At 40.6% G+C, this 19,248-nt stretch overlaps 1 protein-coding gene across 1 annotated transcript; it reads right to left on the bottom strand.

Annotated features, from left to right (window-relative positions):
- Positions 1 to 6,286: 6,286 nt before the first annotated feature.
- Positions 6,287 to 8,616, bottom strand: PRR35 (proline rich 35). Its single transcript, XM_066577851.1, has 2 exons — positions 7,151 to 8,616; positions 6,287 to 6,917 (listed from the first exon to the last, which is right to left on the bottom strand). Exons 1-2 carry the CDS (start codon positions 8,614 to 8,616, stop codon positions 6,287 to 6,289), a joined length of 2,097 nt encoding a protein of 698 aa, XP_066433948.1.
- Between the last annotated feature and the right edge of the window lie 10,632 nt (positions 8,617 to 19,248).

Below are 19,248 nucleotides of genomic sequence, written 5' to 3'. Positions count from 1 at the left end.
CAGGCCAGGTAGGAAATAGTGAACCTTTGCTCTTCTTCCATCAGCTTTGATATCAACCAGTGAGCAAATTGTAGTGCGTTACCCAGACATACTGACGCACATTATAACCCCGCTGCACGTAATAACAAACACTCACAGCTCTGTCACTGCCTCTCAGTGCAGCCCTGCAAATAAAGACATGAGCGCAATCTGACAGGTCCCCTCTCTCCTGTGATCGGGATAAATGATAGCACCAAGCTGGGGGGGATGAAGGGACACGGCTGTTTGAGTCTGACACAACCAATCCATCCAACTAGAGGAAAGGGCGAGAGAAAGCGGGAGGGAGAGGGACGAAGGGAGAGCGAGAGGTAAGGAGGAGAGGAAGACTTGGAGAAGAAAACACAGCAAGAGATGTACTAATAAAGATATCACACAATAGGGATCATTATAGGGAGCTGGAGGCCCAACATCACATCTGCCCTCATTAGAACGATCCAGAGGAATTAGACCTGTCGGGAAAATTTGGAAGTTGTGTCGAAAAGTCCTGGAACATTAAGGGCGCTTTTCATACGAAATGGAATATTCTACAGGATGCTGCGAAATATTCCACCGTGCGGAAAAATCCACATGTCTAATGTGATGCAGAACTGAAAATTGGCAGAATTTTGCTGGCATTTCTGTGTCAATATCTGTATTATAATCTGCAGATTTAGGTGCTGATTATGACAGCGGAATATTCTGCAGCATCCTGTGGAATTTTTCATCCCCTCTGTCGGCACCCTAAACAAGCCAGGAACGGCTAAAAGATATAGGGGCTTATGTACTATTGAAAACTCACGTTTACTCACGCAGATTGCATCAGAAAATTGTTGAACATGGTTTGTGCCAGATTTACTATGTGTGTTAGGTACGTTCAAACGCTTTTTTCCCCTCTGTATCTGACAAAGCAGCAATCCATCATAAAAAAGGGGGCATGGCCTGAATAACTACAATTTATGCCAAAAATTGCACCAGAATTTTAGCACAAACTAATACAGCAAAAAGATTGTCAAAACTTAGAGTAGTCAGTCTTAAAATTTGACGGATTTGTCAATCAGCAGAGCTACTGTGATAAATCTGGTGCGTTTTAATACTTTTAGACAGCCCCAATCTATCTATCTATCTATCTATCCATCTCTCATATCTATCTATCTATATTCTATCTATCTATCTATCTATCTATCTATCTATCTATCCATCTCTCATATCTATCTATCTATATTCTATCTATCTATCTATCCATCTCTCATATCTATCTATCTATATTCTATCTATCTATCTATCTATCTATATTCTATCTATCTATCTATCTATCTATCTATCTATCTATCTATATTCTATCTATCTATCCATCTCTCATATCTATCTATCTATATTCTATCTATCTATCTATCCATCTCTCATATCTATCTATCTATATTCTATCTATCTATCTATCTATCTATCTATCTATCTATCTATCTATCTATCTATCTATCTATCTATCTATCTATCTACCTACCTACCATCCACCCCCCCCCATCCTGTTTCCCCAAAAATTTTAGCTCCAAAAGATTTTACTTTTTTATATGTATAGTTGCCTAGACACTATTTACATTGACTTTTTTTATTAAGTGTAACTAGGGCTTAATTTTGGAGTAGGGCTTATAGTTCAAGCATCCTCAAAAATCTGGAAGAACATTCTGCATTCTTAAAAATCCTGAAAAATCACCCTAGGGCTTATATTCAGGATAAGTCTTATTTTTAGGGAAAAGGGTATCTATCTATCTCATATCTATCTGTCTATCATTTCAAAAATTATGAGCAAGGCCGAAAGTGCTTTACCAAGTGCTGCAAAGGGTTGTCTCATAACAGACAACTCCTTTCATAAGAGATTCGGTACAGCTTCAATTCTTAAGACTCCTGGTAAACACTAGATTTTGCCAGAGGAAGTTGCTATTAGTAGCTCATTTTTCCTGTAGCTCCTCTACAGGGGATATGTAGTATTACATGTGGCCATTCAACTGTAATGCAATACATGGTTAAACTAGGTCTGCCAGAGAGCTTCTCCTTGCTGTGACATCCATATGCCCAAATACGTTATATGGGAAGTGATTGCAATGGCAAGACATCCCATTGAATTCTGGGAACTATTAGGGAGGGTCCCATCTCACAAACCACCACTGATACAATCTATTGGTAGCAGATGGAATTCTCTTTAAAGGGGTTGTGTGGTTCTAACAACATTTTTTAAAGCCTGGGCAGGGAGTAAATAAAAAAGACACTATACTTACCTGTCTTTGGCCCCCTCGGACCCAGCTAAACCACTTCCACTACCCCGCCCTTGTCTCCATCCACAGAAGGTATGAAATGTCATCATCCGAACTCCTGGAATCAATGCTCACATCCTGGCTGCCATGATGCTAGGAGTTTGCTGCGGCCTTTGATTGGCTGCAGTAGTCACCTGTTTTCTGATGGCTATCCGTAGATGGGGACGAGGACAGAGTCACAAGGCAGCTTACCGAGAGGCTTGGCCGCAACTCTCATTGGACAGCTGTCCGTTTTATATGGAGACAGCAGATTGACATGCATTGGTATGTCCTAATTCTTGTCTGTGAAAAGGACAGGAATAGGACATGCCAAGAGTTTTTTTTCACGTGGACCATCAGTCCGTGTGAAAAAAAATTAATATGCATGCCCTCATAGGCATGGATTAGCAACAGTCATACTGCAGAGTAAATGTTGGTTGCTCATTTCTCCATTGAAATAGAGTGGAAGAAAAAAAGTTGGACTACAACTTGGACCATGAGATCCTTTGACGCGGGTGTCATATGTGGCCCTAGACCAGAGCAGAATTAATATGTGTTCAGACTCATCAGTCCTGATATCCCCGTCTAGTAATCAGATCCAGTCGAGTATGAGCTGCAGACTTTTTGGCATGAAAAGGGTTAAGAGTCTGGGACCTGCTGTAAATGAGTGCTGGTAGCCATGCTCTCGTGTTTAAGGGTAACCCTCAGTCTGAGCCAATTACATGAGCCCGGAGCTGTGTTTAATGGGGCAGCAGTGAGGTCCAGTGACAGTGACGTTGATCTGCGGTGACAGTGTCCTATGGCTGTCCCCAGGGTTATGTGAACTCTGCTGGCTTACTTATTTACTCATCTGCATGGGCTGGCAGCGGTGCCCGCTGGTGTGAGGCTCTGCCACGGCTTACACTGTAAGCACACATCCTACTGGGAGGCAGGATCTCTCTAGATAGCATGGTGATCTGGAGGGGCTTCGGAACAAACAATCAGGGGGTGATGTGTTGGTGACTAAGTACAATCTTATTGATTTCAGAAATGCCAGGGCTGAGATACTTGTAATGATCTGCATGTGAAGGGTAGAACTGTTTAACAGGAACATTTTGGGTTTGTTTTTTTATAAAAGGATGAATCTAAAATTTTTAAAAAGGTTGGAAATGTTTAGAAAAACACAGTTGATTTCTTCCAAAGACAGCACCATCCTTGTCCACAGGTTGTATGTGGTACTGCATCTCATTCACTTCAATGGAGCTGAGCTAAAATACAAGACACAAACCATGGACAGCTGTGACACTGTTTTTTGGAAGAATGCAGCCATGTTTTTCTAATCCTGGAGAATCCCTTTAAATGATTTACTCCCTCCATACTTGTTTTTCAACATGATGGTGCCTACAGAAGAGAAGGTTACCTGTCGGCTCACTAGAATAAGGCCAGCATGATCAGTGATCAGGGGTTCCTATCCGTGGCCCACAGCATGCTAATGGAAAATTTTCAGTTCCTTACCATTTATGCAACAATTTCACCTACGGTAGTAGTGACTGCAGGTCACCGCCATGACACATAACAAGCAAGCATGGAAGCAATTCAGTGCTGGGCCTCAATGCATTTGTGTGCCATGTTTCTATGGTAAGCACAACAGGGCATGAAGCTTGTATCCTCTCCCACCTCTGTATCGTCTCATTCCTCGAAGGAAATATGGATGATATCACTCTTGGCCCATTTCCTTAGTCTAATGTTAATGTTGTGGCGCATATAGAAAAACAGAGATATGTGCAGGTTCCAGTCACCCATGGGGAAGGAGGTGGTGCTAATCTGAGATACAGCCTGCTGACCGGACTGTAGCTGTAGAAGTTACCGTTGTGGTAGATGTACCCTTTATATGGATGGTCCTCTGCTGCCTGAACATTGGTTTGGCCCACCACTATCTTTTCAGCCACCCATATACACAGGATAGGTGCTTAAAGTCTAATCAGTGGGGATCTGCACTTGCTGCAGTGAGGAGGTTGAATGGAGTAGTGGTTGCCGTTCCATTCATCTTCAATAGGACTGCAAGGAATAGTTGAGCGCTTGTGCAAGCCCTTTTAAAGGGGTTTTACCAAAATCAACTTTTATCACTTGTACTTGGCTATTTCTGTCATTGAAGATGAATGGAGCAGCACCGCACATGCACAACTGCTGCTCCATACAATTTCATACTTACTGTATTCAATTTTCAGTACTTGCTGTAGTAGCCGTCAGAATTTCTTATAGCATACTTACCAATATTTGAATCCAAACCGTGAAACATTTAAGTTCGACCTTGTCCCACCTGGTAACACCTTGCTTTCAGTCATCTTATCATCAATTCTGCTGGCTGTTGGACAGGTGCTGCACTGTTTCTCGAAGAAAGTAGCCATGTTTTTCTATTTATGCACAAGCCCTTTTTAAAGGGGATCTACCAAAATCAACTTTTATCACCTATCAACAGGATAAGTGCTAAAAGTCTAATCGTTGTGGATCTGCACTTGCTGCAATGAGGAGGTTGAATGAAGTAGTGGTTGAGCATTTCAGTACTTACTGTAGTAGCTGCCAGAATTTCTTTCTGCGTACTTACCAATATTTGAATCCAAACCGTGAAATATTTCAGCACCACTTTGTCCCAACCGAAAACACCTAATTTTGGATCATCTTATCATCAACTCTGTCGGCTTTGTGGTTCAGTTTGTGAGTCAACACCACAAAAATCTAAACTGATAGCAGCTATGCTGTGGGCAATGCATGCATTAAGTTAAGCTTTTATTTGGGGGACTATAATATTAATGACCTGTACTTCAGATAGGCAATCAATATCAATTCAGTGGGGTGTGACTCCCAATCAGCTCACAGCACTGTACATTTGCTAGTGGCTGTGCATGGTATTGAAGCATAGTCCCATTTATGCAAAATCGTATTGATTTGCAGTACCAGACATGGCCACTACCAATTGTACAGAGCTGTAAATGGTAAACGATGAAGGGGAAGCAACACTTGGCGGATTGGTGGCGTGCCAGAAGTTGGACCCCCCCCTATTGTAAATATAGGTCAACAATATTAGCATTTAAGAAAACTTCATTAACAATGTAAATTATCTCTTCTGCCTGTAATAAATAAGACGTCTTCACAGTCACTGCTTTAATAGATCAGATCACTAACAAATATTAAATATTGGTATCAACAAAGAACTTTTTAGTTGTGAATAACATATGATAAATATCTTTTTTTTTACACTTGTGGTTTTAAGACCTCAGCGATATTATATATAACACTTCCCATGTTTATAGATACCGTAATAATGGTAACGCACTGCATGATCTTTGCGTGTCATGGACTTAGATGTCCTTGAGAGAAGTGCAGAGCGTACATGTAATTTCTTGAGGATGTTACCCAGTAGAAACTTTTATATAAGTTTTAGGTGGCCTTAAGAAGGTTGAAAAGTCCTATAAACAGGATTGTACATAGAGGACAGGACGCCCCATAGAGAAAAATAAGGCCCACACCTAATGCTGGGTCACGTCACCACAAGAACCAAGTGTTTTTGTCCCCTATTCCCATCCCTTGTAAGAAAGTATGGCAGCATAACCATTGGACATGTGGGAAATTTTTGCATAAGTTCATTTTGCCCATGGGGATATGGGGATGTCGCTAACCTGAGCTTGGGCCTCCATCTCAATAGGTCCCCAGCAGCCATAGGGGCCACAACTGGTGTATGTACACTCTCGCAGCTAAAGGCTGGTACTAACATTAGGAAACAGTCTCTCCCGGGAAAAAGGAATCATCATCTCCAGAACTCTTGCCAAGTAATATGACACAGTGTTCTGTAAATCTGTCACAGTGAAGTGGCTGAATGTTTTACTCATGCAGAATTGGTAGCGCGGCTCTACTAATCTCCTGCATTTAATGTCTTTTGAGTTTATATGTGGAAAGCTTCATGGGGGATGTTTGTGAAGATGACCATATTAGATTTGTTGACCTCAAATATTCTCTATTTGCAGTCGGCTTCTTCCAAATCCAACACCTGCCCCTTCATCCTGAAGAGCTACATGTGTCTGGGCAAGCCCAGTGCTCCCGACTCTTCCATCTGGGCAGAGTAGCACGCTTGAGTCTGCTTCACACTTGGTGGGACGGGCATAACAAGTTACCAACTCTGGGGGCAACAGTTCCACTTTGACCACCTGCTTTGGTGCGCATTCAAGGGGTGGAGGTGTTTGGGGATCTTCTCTCAGTAGCATCTTTTCTGGATCTTCTTTATCTATATCTTCTGTCCTCTTTATAGAGAGGTCTAATGGCCCATCATGTGAGCATGAAGCCTTCTCTAGAGCCTGGTGGATATGAAGGAGTTCTTGTCGTATTTTACCAAGTTGCTCTCCCAGTGTCTTCTGTCGACCACAGTCGTCAGGCGTCAGGTTCGACAATTTCCTCTCCACCTTTCCATATTCCTCCAGGGTTCTTGAGAGGTCCCCAATGAGTAGAGATGCATTGACAAACACAGGCTCTGACTTTTCACTGGAAGCCTCAGATAGTCTTCTCCTCTTGCAAGCAGTCGCCTCTAAAACAGGGTTTTTCTCACTCCAGAGATCCGGTGATGTAATAGGAGAACGAGTGCTTTGGGAAAAAAATTCAAGAAACTAACATGAGAAAAAAGAAATTGTAAGTGATACTTTAAGTAAATATCTTCAGTTAGATAAAATCGACTTTTATGAGTTTTTCATAATAATGAACATGTAATGACATGAATCATGGTGGTGAGTTTCTTACTGGCCTGGCAGTCAAATGCAACGAGGGGGTGCTAAGTCTACAGATCTACACTAGAGTTAAATGTGTCAAGAAAGTCTTACCTACTATTGAAAGTCCGTTCACCTTCCACCAAAGAGGATGTCTGTTCTCCCACTACACTGGGTCCATCCTTGTCTAGCCAAGACTTTCTCTTCACACATCTTGAAGGACTCATTTTTACCCAGGGAGTCATCTCAATGTTACCTTTCTGTGTGGAGACTTCATTATTTTGGGAGGTTTGTACCCCATAAGCTCCTAAAATCTCCTTCTGGTGTTGAATTATGTCTCTTACCGTATGGGGAACCCATTTTTCTTCTCCCTCCGGTTTATTTTGAGCCAGTGTTTGATTTTGCAATTTGTCTCCAGGTACCCAAGAGATGGTGGTGTTACCTTCTTCTGATTTAAGTAAACAGGTCTTTACAGGGTCAGCAGGTGTCTTTGGTTTTGGAGTACCAATAAATGTGTTTGCTGGTTGACCTTGGTTCGTTGGCTTACTTGTGGCTATTTTCGGGTCACTGTTAAATGCATGCTCAAACAGCAAGGGATAGTAAAACCGAGGAAGGAATGATGTTCTTTCTGTGTTTTGTAGGGTCTGGAAGTGAGTGGAGTGTGGACTGTGCATTAGTTGAGCTGTAGAAGCAAGAAAAGGGAGCTGGGTTGTACCACTTGTCATGGTGGGGTTCAAATATGAGAAGAGGTTGGTGTTCAGTGGGTAATTAAGGCCCAAAAGTGAAAGACCCTGATGTTCTTGGTAATCAGAATATGTTGGTGGTGGGTAACAAGGAATGATGTTGGTTCCATTGCAACTAACTGGTGTCTCTGCTCCAGCTTTCTTAAGTGTATTGGTCAATAGTTTCCACTGATCCATCCGAGATCTTGCAAAATTGCTTGAAGTTTTCCGAGCAGCCTTGACAAATCTTTGTTCCTCTCTCTCCTTCTCACAGTGTCCTTCTAATGAGAACACATCAGTAATGATAAATTCTGGTTCTCCATCTCTGTTCACTGGCTCTCTTTTGCCCTTTGGTCCAGTTTCAGTCTTGTTCATGGTTGTATGTGATGACAAAATGTTCTTACTTTTCTCCTTCCGACTTTGACCCACCACTTCCTCTTCTTCTTCTTCTTCTTCTGGTCTTTCATCGTCCTCTTCTAGGAATCTCTGAATTTCAGAAGAAGTCTTCTCACCAACCTGCCTAGACTTGTTCGATACTCCTGTAGAATCACAAGCCTCTTGTTTGTCTTGGTTTCCTTCTGTAGGTGTTTCATGTAGGTTCATTTCTGGGACAAGGAAGCTGTTTTTTTTGTAGGGCCAGTCAGACTCTATGAGAAGTGACAGAGAATTTTTGCACAGACTGTATTTCATGTGGTTGTACAAGTGCGACTTCTCCATACAAGTAAAAGGGCATTGAAAGCACTTGTAGTTATATGGCTTCCCCCATGGCCTGGGAATATAGTGAGGTTTTTTGGGCTTTCGTTCTTTATGTTTACATGTAGAGTTCAATTTACAACCAGCCTCTTCGTCTTTTGACATTGTTTCTGATTTGGTCACCTATCACGTTAAGAATTACAAGATCCTTTATCAAAATTTATTTTCTTTTGTGTTCTTTCAGTAAGAATCAACCTGCAGTGAAAAAGTAAATACATTTAGAGTCACTTTCTTAAAAAATGTAGGTGCATTTTGGTCAATATATCAGCATGGTAGGCCTAAATGCACAATCTTATACATGAGACAATAAATAGAAGATAAGATTCTGTCCATGTAGATTATGAGAAAATGAGAATTTGGTGAATGGAAATACATTGTAGATCTGAAAAAAGGGAAAGAAGGAAGACAAAGATGGAAACACGAATATTAAAAAAGAAAAATGAAATGGGATGAAAAAAAAAGGTTGATGGGCATCAAGATCACAGAAAAGAGGAAAGAAAATGAAATGATAAAGAGGTTCTCTACTTAGGACATTGCCTACTTGTTTGAACGGTCCTATGACAATAAGCCGATGGCAAAGTGTATACCCTGCTGGGACCTCCAGTGATCAGCTGTAACTGTGGGGAAACCTGGCAATAGTGATAAATTTCCCAACAGCGCCACCACAGGGAAAATTATTGCAATACACAGTGTTCATTCACATCAATGGGTTGTCTGTATAATACAGAAAAGGACAAGTCCTCCAGGGCAAGAGACTGTCTTTAGAACTTCTCTCCTGGTCAGTAGAGGATCCTGAACTGAGCACTCCTCTTTTAACTCAGAATTCCCTGATAGGATGCATGAAAATGGGTTTTCTAAACTCAATCATCTATTTAAGAGCCAGGTATGAGGATAATCTAAAACATTCAGTCTTCGGCATCATATTTGACTCATACAACGTTTCCCACCTCGAGTTGCATTACAGTAAAGTGAATGGCAAATGTAATGTGTTCATTTAATAGACTGATTGCCATGTATCTGTGCCACAATGTGCAAAAGTTACAATCAGCTGCATTCCTCTAGAGAAGAATTTAGATTACAAATGTCATGGAAGGTGCCGTATAGTTAGTCTTACAAGAACTATGGAATTCTTCGATAACTCAACTTCTTTTTGACTCCAGTGTTTTGAATATCTCTGACAGAGTCTTGCAGTATAAAGATGAAAGACGGAGGGGGGAGAGACAGGTGTTTGAGCTGTGGTTTCTGAGAACACTTCCTTAACATATCTTCTTGGTCTGTTGGATTCCTCTACCTGCCACAAGACATTACTTCCACTGGTCTGTCAGGCAAGGCACGGGGGGACGTGCCTCAGGGTAACACAGCATCAGGGACCCTGCACCTGTGCATGGGAATTACTGTATCACTGCACAGTCTCACACTGAGGGCAGCCTCTAACCAGCCGGGGGGAGAGACAGGCAAGAGGAGGAACTGAATGGAGTGATGGGAAAGAGAAGAGGTGGAAAAGACTAGACATGCAGTTGAAGAGGTTGAGAGATGCAAAACGTTACAAAAACGGGAAGAGATAAAACAGGGTGTTAAGAGATCATGGTGGATTGTAATCGATCAAAATTCATAATGACATTGATGGTTGTAGGACACACAGGTTAAAAATCAAGACAAGATGGTGCTGATCTCCGTGAGGATGAAGAACATCAAGTCTATGACGAATGGCCATGTCAATTTAATTTAGATGGATTTCATTTAAGTTCTTCCTATCCCTATTCATCCCACAATCCAGAAAACCTAAGCCAACACCATGTGGACCTCAAAGCCTCAAATGTCTTCTGCATCCCATCTTATTTGTTCTATTCTCGGTCCCTTGTTCTGGTTTTCTCATGTCAAATTGTAGACTCCTCCTCTTCCAGATCCACTATATTTGGTGAGGTAGTGGACATATGCATAGGATTAAAATCATATACTATATAGGTGTCTATACACATTAGATGACAGTCAGTCAAAGCTCTTTCTTGAGGATAGTTGACTATAGGAATACCTTCAGATGAGAGGAGAAGACTCGGCACAGGTCCGACTGGACCATCCATATCAGTATATAGGTTAATTCTAAATTACAAGTTCTAGCAAATAGCAAGATGAATATGAGCAATAAGAAAAGGGTTGTAAATGCATGCACAAAGTCTTTAAGCAGCCTGGTAGAGGGTTGTGTTGGTACACACAGATTGCACCCCGGGGGATGGCACTGATGTTGTTGGGGGAGGACATGCCCATTTCCCGCAGCAGCTGCTGGTGAGAGAGCCTGGTACAGACCCATTTTTCATATTCCACAGTTTAATGCTACAGGCTGCTCCTAACAACAACCAAATGGTGCAGCCTCCTGTGTATGGGACCCCTGAGGGCCAGACAAAGACCCCTGGGGGAGCACAGACTGCTGGTTACATCTTGAGCACCAACGGAGAACATTGCTAACCCTCTCCTTGCCAGTAATTACTAATCATCATATTGAGGGCACGGAGCAAGAAACTCCAAGAACATTCTACATAGGAATCTATCTCATCTACTATGTTTGCTAATTAAACATTGTAAATTATCAGTTTCTCGCAATTTCACCGATCAGCTTAATTTTAAATCGCTTGAATAGGATTTAGCAAACACTCTCACCACATACCAGGTGAAATCCTCAGCTAGTTTAGAAGATTTAGGCTCCTTCCAAAACAAACCTTATCCATTTCTATGAGAGATAAATGGACTACTTCTCTTTCCTCTCAAGATTTAAGTCAATAGAAGAGAGGAGGAAATAATTTCTTAGATACGCAATCATATTTTTAAAGTATCTATCTCTCTATCTCATGTCTATCTATCTATCTATCTATCTATCTCATATTCATTATGTATATAACCATCTTGGACACAGTTGGGTCATGTCTGGGATTATATTGAGAGATCGTTGTAAGCCAAAAATGTATTTCTATTTTTCTATTTGAATTTTCCTCGTCTTTGGAGTTAAAAAAAAGTCTGAAGGAGGGGACATTGGGTGAAGAGTAAGAAGGATTAGCCTTACACCTCCTCAGAGATCTCACAAATGACCTACTTAAGACTTAAGCAGCCTCAATAACGCCATCTTGTTCTACAAATCCATCGGAATATCTGTCTACGTTCCATTCACCTGAACCACTGCCCAGAAAAAACAAAACTTGGGTTCCATGATCCTGCGGGCCACCAGCTCTGATGCCACTGTTGCTAATCAGGGTGGCAGGTTTGCTTTGAGGGCTGCTTACAGGTTTTCTCACCTGGATCGGAAGTGGGGAGATGTTAAAAGGCAGAAAAGCTTACCCTTATCCTACATTTGAAGCCATTCTGTAGCATGATTTACCCTGTGGTCTAGTGGGTAGGCTAACAAGACAATGCTTTGCTGACTAACTGTGTAAGTATGGCTTTACAGGGGACAACTATTGTCCAAATAGTCACTCAAAATAGTTGCTTCAAAGAGTTGTTATCGTTGTTCTTGAGGTTTTACATTTAGCAATTGTTGTTCAAGTTACAAGTCCGTCTTTCTTTTTATCTATCTCATATCTATCTATCTATCTCTCATATCTATCTATCTCATATCTATCTATCCATCTATCTATCTATCTATCTATCTATCTATCTATCTATCTATCTATCTATCTATCTATCTCATATCTATCTATCTATCTATCTCATATCTATCTCATATCTATCTATCTATCTATCTATCTATCTATCTATCTATCTATCTATCTATCTATCATATCTATCTATCTCATATCTATCTATCTATCTATCTATCTATCTATCTATCTCATATCTATCTATCTATCTATCTATCTATCTATCTATCTATCTATCTATCTATCTATCTCATATCTATCTCATATCTATCTATCTATCTATCTATCTACCTATCTTTAACCTAATTTCTACACTAGATAGATATTAGGTAAATAAATTAATCAAGCACCTAGAAGGAGTTTTCGGAATTGAATGACACTTTCCCTGTGTGATTATAATGTTGATGTAAGTGATTACAATCATTTATTGTGGAAAATTGACTCTTTGAGGTCTAGCACCCTGTTGTACGGCCTCTAGCTTGGATACAAGATGTGATGCAGGGTCTTGCCACCTGAGGCATGGAGGCTTTAGTACCCTGTTGTACCGCCTCTAGCTTGGATACAAGATCTGATACGGGTGGGCATGGAAGCTCTAGTAGCCTGTTGTACCGCCTTTAGCTTGGATGCAAGATCTGATATGGGTGAGCATGGAGGCTCTAGTACCTTGTTGTACCACCTCTAGCTTGCATACAAGATGTGATACAGGTGGGCATGAAGGCTCTAGTACCCTGTTGTACGGCCTCAAGCTTGGATACAAGATGTGATGCAGGTAGGCATGGAGACTCTAGTACCCTGTTGTACCACCTCTAGCTTGGATACAAGATGTGATACAGATGGGCATGGAGGCTCTAGTACCCTGTTGTACGGCCTCAAGCTTGGATACAAGATGTGATACAGATGGGCATGGAGGCTCTAGTACCCTGTTGTACCGCCTCTATCTTGGATACAAGATGTGATACAGGTAGGCATGGAGGCTCTAGTACCCTGTTGTACCACCTCTAGCTTAGATACAAGATGTGATACAGGTAGGCATGGAGGCACACAGGGGGTTTTATGTGCTATACTTCAGCATTTCATTCCACATTTGCTGTAACTGAGCCTTCAGATCATGCAAACTCATAGGCTGTCGAAGTTGGAATCCCAGATTGCCCCATACATTTTCTATTGGCAATAAATCTGGTTACAGGGCAGGCCACGGAAGTGTGACAATGTTATGGGGGGCATTCCTGTGTCATGCTTGCTGTGTGTGGACAATCATTATCCTGCTGGAGAATGCCTCCTGAAAGCCGCCATGAGAGGAATACATGTGGCTGCAGGATGTCCTGAACATATCGCTGAGTAGACATTGTCCCTCATACCACTATGGAGGTGACCATCTGTAATATGCAATGGCCCCCCAGACCATCACACCAGCAGTGTGCTGCTTCACAGCAAAGGCAGGATTGAGGGTCTCACCCCTTGGTCTCTAGACATGAACACTGCCGTTGTCAGTTTCCACAGTAAACCTGAATTAATTGCTGAAGACAACCCGGTTCCACTCTGTAGCGTCCAGTTTGGTCTTTCATGACACCACTGCAAACGGAGGTGACAGTGGGTGTCAAAGCCAATACATGTAATGGGCGCCGTGAGACCAAATGTCCTTCAGCCAAGTGCCTGGAAATGGTTCTAAAGATACATAAGCCTGTCTCTGGATGGTGGACAATGAAACAGTTAGAGCTGCTTGTGATTGTCAAAGATCAGACAATCCTCTCTACTTGTGTCCTGTGGAGCGTCCTGAGCCCGGTGGCCTTGTATGCGTGACCTAATGCATTTGCTGATCTCAACACCGCATAATAGTCTGGTCAGAACGGCCCAGGTGGTGGGCAACTCGTTGATGCGACCATGCAGCTTATCCCATTCTAATAATGCGCCCCCTTTAAAACTCTGTCGATTGGGTGAAATCTCTTGGACTGCGTCGTAGAGGCGTCTAGTGGTCAACAAGCTCTACACAAGTAGAAGAAGAGGTCACCACACACAAGGAGCCTCCGAGAGCCTTTTATAGGCCAAGGGTGGAACCACTTTTAGGGCCTTAGGTGGCAAGACCCTTCATCTTATAACGCCACAACTCTTATCATTTGCATATCTGCCGGAGATATAACTGCATGCCGAGTTTTGCAGCTAAATGACAACTCCTTCTATGGTCTTGATTTTTTTTTTCAAATAGTGTTTTTATCTCGATTTCTATTTAGCTACCTACTTCACCTATTTTATTTTTATCTATCTATCTGTTTATATCATATTTATCTGTCTATGTTTTATCTATCTATATCATTTATCTAGTATTTATCTATCATATTTATGTAATGTCTATCACTCATCTAATATTTTATCTCTTAAATCTATCTGTCTTTTATCTAATGTCCATCTAGCTACATATCTCATAATTTATCTAATGTCTCTTTATAATTCATCTATCTATCTATCTATCTATCTATCTATCTATCTATCTTAGAGGGGTGTAATCAGGCTGAATAATTAACCATTAATAGAACAAAATAACTAAGCAGAACTGGGTAATATTTGATTATTTCATTAGTCTCACACGTTCCCCATTTTTGTTTTTTTATGAACCCATAAAACATGAATCACGCAGTATATGCAAATTGTTTTGATTACAAAGAAAGGATAATACCTGATAAATGTAGTCACTGTACAGTAATCCACATATCACCAACCCTTACCAGCTCCACATCCTCCATGTACTATGAGTTTGTCCAATCTGATTGTAGTGTGTGGAGACTATAACTTATCACCAGTACCAATCAATAAAAACAGAGAAGTAATGAGTAATAAATTATCCATCAACTGTAGAACTGAAGCTCCTTCTAACTTTAACCTTTTTGCTGTCATGTAGTCTGATTCCTTGAGATGCACCAATGCCAGTTCAGATTGGTCATAAGTCACATTGTGAAAGATCAGATTGTCAAACAAACCAAGTGAGAATAAGTTTCTTACAGTCTCATACACTGGGATGATTAGCAACCTTCCAGAATCAACTAGTTTATTATTTTTACACTCTTTCCATGAGCTACAAGAGTGGTGGAAATATTTATTTGATATTTCATAGCTACACATGAGGAAAAGCTCTTTTATGTCCTGTTATCTTTATTTGTCTTTCTTTCTTCTATCTATCCCCTATCTATCTATTTATCTATCTCATATCTATCTATCTCTCTATCTCATATCTATTTATCTATCTATCTCATATGTATCTATTTATCTATCTCCTATCTATCTATCTCTCCATCTCATATCTATCTATCTATCTATCTATCTCATATCTATCTATTTATCTATCTCATATGTATCTATCTATCTAATATCTATCTCATCTATCTATCTCCTATCTATCTATCTCCTATCTATCTATCTATCTCATATCTATCTATTTATCTATCTCATATGTATCTATCTGTCTATCTATCTAATATCTATCTCATCTATCTATCTATATCCTATCTATCTCCTATCTATCTCATCTATCTATATCCTATCTATCAATCTATCTCCTATCTATCTATGTCTCCATCTCATATCTATCTATCTATCCCATATCTATCTATCTCATATCTAGCTATTTACCTATCTCATATGTATCTATCTATCTATCTATCTATCTATCTCATATCTATCTATCTATCTATCTATCTATCTCATATCTATCTATCTATCTATCTATCTCATATCTATCTATCTATCTATCTATCTATCTATCTATCTATCTATCTATCTATCTATCTATCTATCTATCTATCCATATCTATCTATCTATCTCATATCTATCTATCTATCTATCGATGTATAGCATCTACATTTATCTATCTTTTTATCTATCTATCTCATATCTATCTATCTATCTATCTATCTCATATCTATCTATCTATCTATCTCATATCTATCTATCTATCTCCTATCTATCTATCGATGTATAGCATCTACATTTATCTGTCTATCTTTTTATCTATCGATCTATCTTCAATTTAAAATCTATACATTTTTATAACCATTATTATGCCATAAAATATTCAGTCCACACAATTACAAGTAATATAAACTTCTGACCCAGCTTATTACATTTACATAGACAGGTGGAATATTCTGATAACCATACTATCATGTACTCAGAATTCTTATCATTTGCAATATTACCCATTTGAGCATGAAGAAACTATTCTATAGATTATCTGTAATTCTCCCAGAATAATGCTGTACTTTATTGATTTCTATCATATTAATGTTCCGAATTTCCTTCTAGCATTAATTTTACATTAAAATTCTAAAGATTGGAGAAGTGATATTGTAAGTACTTACAGTGCTGGCAGTATCCACAGTCCCAGTCCTTCCCTGGCTCCTCTCCCTTAGAAAAAATGTGTTCTTTTTTTAATGTAGGAAGATAGCTGCGGACAAGTGTGGAGCCTCCCTCTGTGCAGCTGGTTGGCCAAATCCAACCCCACTCACTACCTACAAGAGGAGGCTCCTGATCCCCTCTATATACTACAGCACTGACAATAGTAACTTCTGAATGCTGCAAGAAACAACAAATCCAAAAAGGACACAGAACCTAAAAGTCTATTTTATCTCCATGTGCTGTGGTATAGAATTCAATCTATTGTTCCCTGTTATCATCTACTTAAATCTAGGGAAAAGATGACTGTAATGTTCTCCAACTATGACTGACATGGGGTACAGAAAAATCCCTGCCCCATGTTCACTAGTTTTCCACATATCTCCATTGCTGAGTACGTACATCTAGAGATGGTCAGGAGACCTGTGAAGCAGTGGCAACGAGCGTCCAGGGATTGGTAAAGTGAGTAATATCCCATATGTTATTCTATAGTATTCTAAGCTTTTAGTAAAAAAAAAATTAAAGGACAATCCCTTTAATTAAAATCTTAGACATGTTAAAGGAGTATTCCGAGCATTTAACCCCTTGCAATTTTGATTACTTATCCTCAGAATAGACTATCAATAGTTGATCGCAGGGGGCTGCCGCTCAGGACCCCCAGCTATCAGCTGATCTCAGCCCCTGCGTTCACTGCAGCGGGCCGAATGCTGACAGCTCTCTTCATATTGGGGTCGGAGCTTGAAGTGCAATGAAAGGTATAGCTCCCGCCGGAAATGCAATAGAAGGCTTCTCTCCCATTGAAATCAGTGGGAGCTATACCTCCTATAGCACTTCCTGCTCCGACTCCGATGCTGCAGTGAGTGTGGCCGCAGATGATTGTTGGGGTTCAAAGTAGCAGACCCCCCCAATTAACTATTGATGACCTATCCTGAAGATAGATCATCAATGACTCAAGGGGTTAAATACCCAGAATATTCCTTTAATGTACGTCCACGTGTACAGGAAAAAAATCCCCTGCAAATTTCCCCACAAATTTTCAGGTTTGCCTCCACACATGATAGATTGTCACTGGATCATAGAGTCATAGAATTGCTGAGTCGGAAGGGACCTCCAGGATCATTGGGTCAAACCCCCTGCTCAGTGCAGGATTCACTAAATCATCCCAGGGAGATGTTTGTCCAGCCTTTGTTTGGACACTTCGATTGAAGGAGAACTCATAATAATAATCTTGTTTTGAATGCCAACTTATTCCACAGCGCTTTGATAACCTCCTGTGGTAACCTGTTCCACTCATTGATCACCATCACCGTCAGAAAGTTTTTCCTAATATCTAATTTGTGTCTCCTCCCTTTTAGCGTTATCCCATTGCTTCTAGTCTTTCCTTGTGCATATGAGAATAGGGCTGATCCCTCTGCACTGTGACAGCCCTTCAGATATTTGTAGACAGCTATTAAGTCTCCTCTCAGCCTTCTTTTTTGTAAGCTAAACATTCCCAAATCCTTTAACCGTTCTTTATAGGACATGATTTGCAGACCGCTCACCATCTTGGTAACTCTTCTCTGAACTTGCTCCAGTTTGTCTATGTTTTTTTTAAAATTGTGGTCCCCAGAACTGGACACAGTATTCCAGATGAGGTCTGACTAAGGAAGAGTAGAGGGGGATAACTACCTCACGTGATCTAGACTCTATGCTTCTCTTAATACATCCCAGAAATATGTTTGCCTTTTTTACTGCTGCATCACATTGTTGACTCATGTTCAGTCTATGATCTATTATTAGTCTACCCAAGTCTTTTTCACATGTGCTGCCACTTAGCCCAATTCCTCCCATTCTGTATGAGCTTATTTAATTTTTCTTGCCCAGATGTAGGACTTCGCATTTCTCCTTGTTAAATACCATTCTGTTAGTCATAGGATAGGATAATAATCTGATGTGCATGAACTTATTAACGCGGATTCCAATGTGGATTCTGTGTCAAAATCAGCATCATTTTTCTACCCCTTCAATGAGAAACCATGCTGTAGTTCATACAACACAGATTCTTCTACACGAGTTTCTGAAATCCATAACACGGAAAAAAAAACAACTGACCTGTTCATTCAGAATGCGAAATCCACACTGGAAAATCCACATGTTTATAAGACCCATTGAATGGGGCTGATCTGTATGCGGATCTGAGGCATGTTGAAATTTAAAATCCATATTAAAAAAACACGGCAACTGCATTGACATCCATGTTAGATTTTTTCAATACGGATTTCTTAGCAGGTGAACAAGGCCTTAGGTAACTCATAGTCACAGCTCATTGGAGGTGCAGGATTCTAAAGGGCCTTTTACAGCTCTCATCAATGCTCTAATTCCTGTATTGGCTGGCGCTTGTAATTGCAGGTTCAGCTCCCATTGATTTCAGGCTGGGTATGAAGAACAGAGCGGTCCAGCTCTGTTCTCCATACCCCGCTTGGAGCGCCCTGCTGTATAACAGCCGGGTGCTCCATGCAGAGAACAGCTGGATCCAGAAGACAAGTGGGGACACCCCGCTTGTCTTCTGCATCCTCCGCTCGTATAACAGCCAAGCGCTCAGAGCAGAGAACCGCTGGAGTGCAAAGTGATCGCTCAACGTTTGAACGATCATCTTGCGCTGTAAATGACACTACGATTATCGCTCAAAAGTCGTTTAAAAGACATCTTAATGGCCAAAGAGGAACAGAGGGATGTGGATCAAAAATA

This window comes from Eleutherodactylus coqui, chromosome 8, assembly GCF_035609145.1.
Source record: "Eleutherodactylus coqui strain aEleCoq1 chromosome 8, aEleCoq1.hap1, whole genome shotgun sequence".
NCBI lineage: Eukaryota > Metazoa > Chordata > Amphibia > Anura > Eleutherodactylidae > Eleutherodactylus > Eleutherodactylus coqui.
This window is presented reverse-complemented; position numbering and strand designations above follow the sequence as displayed.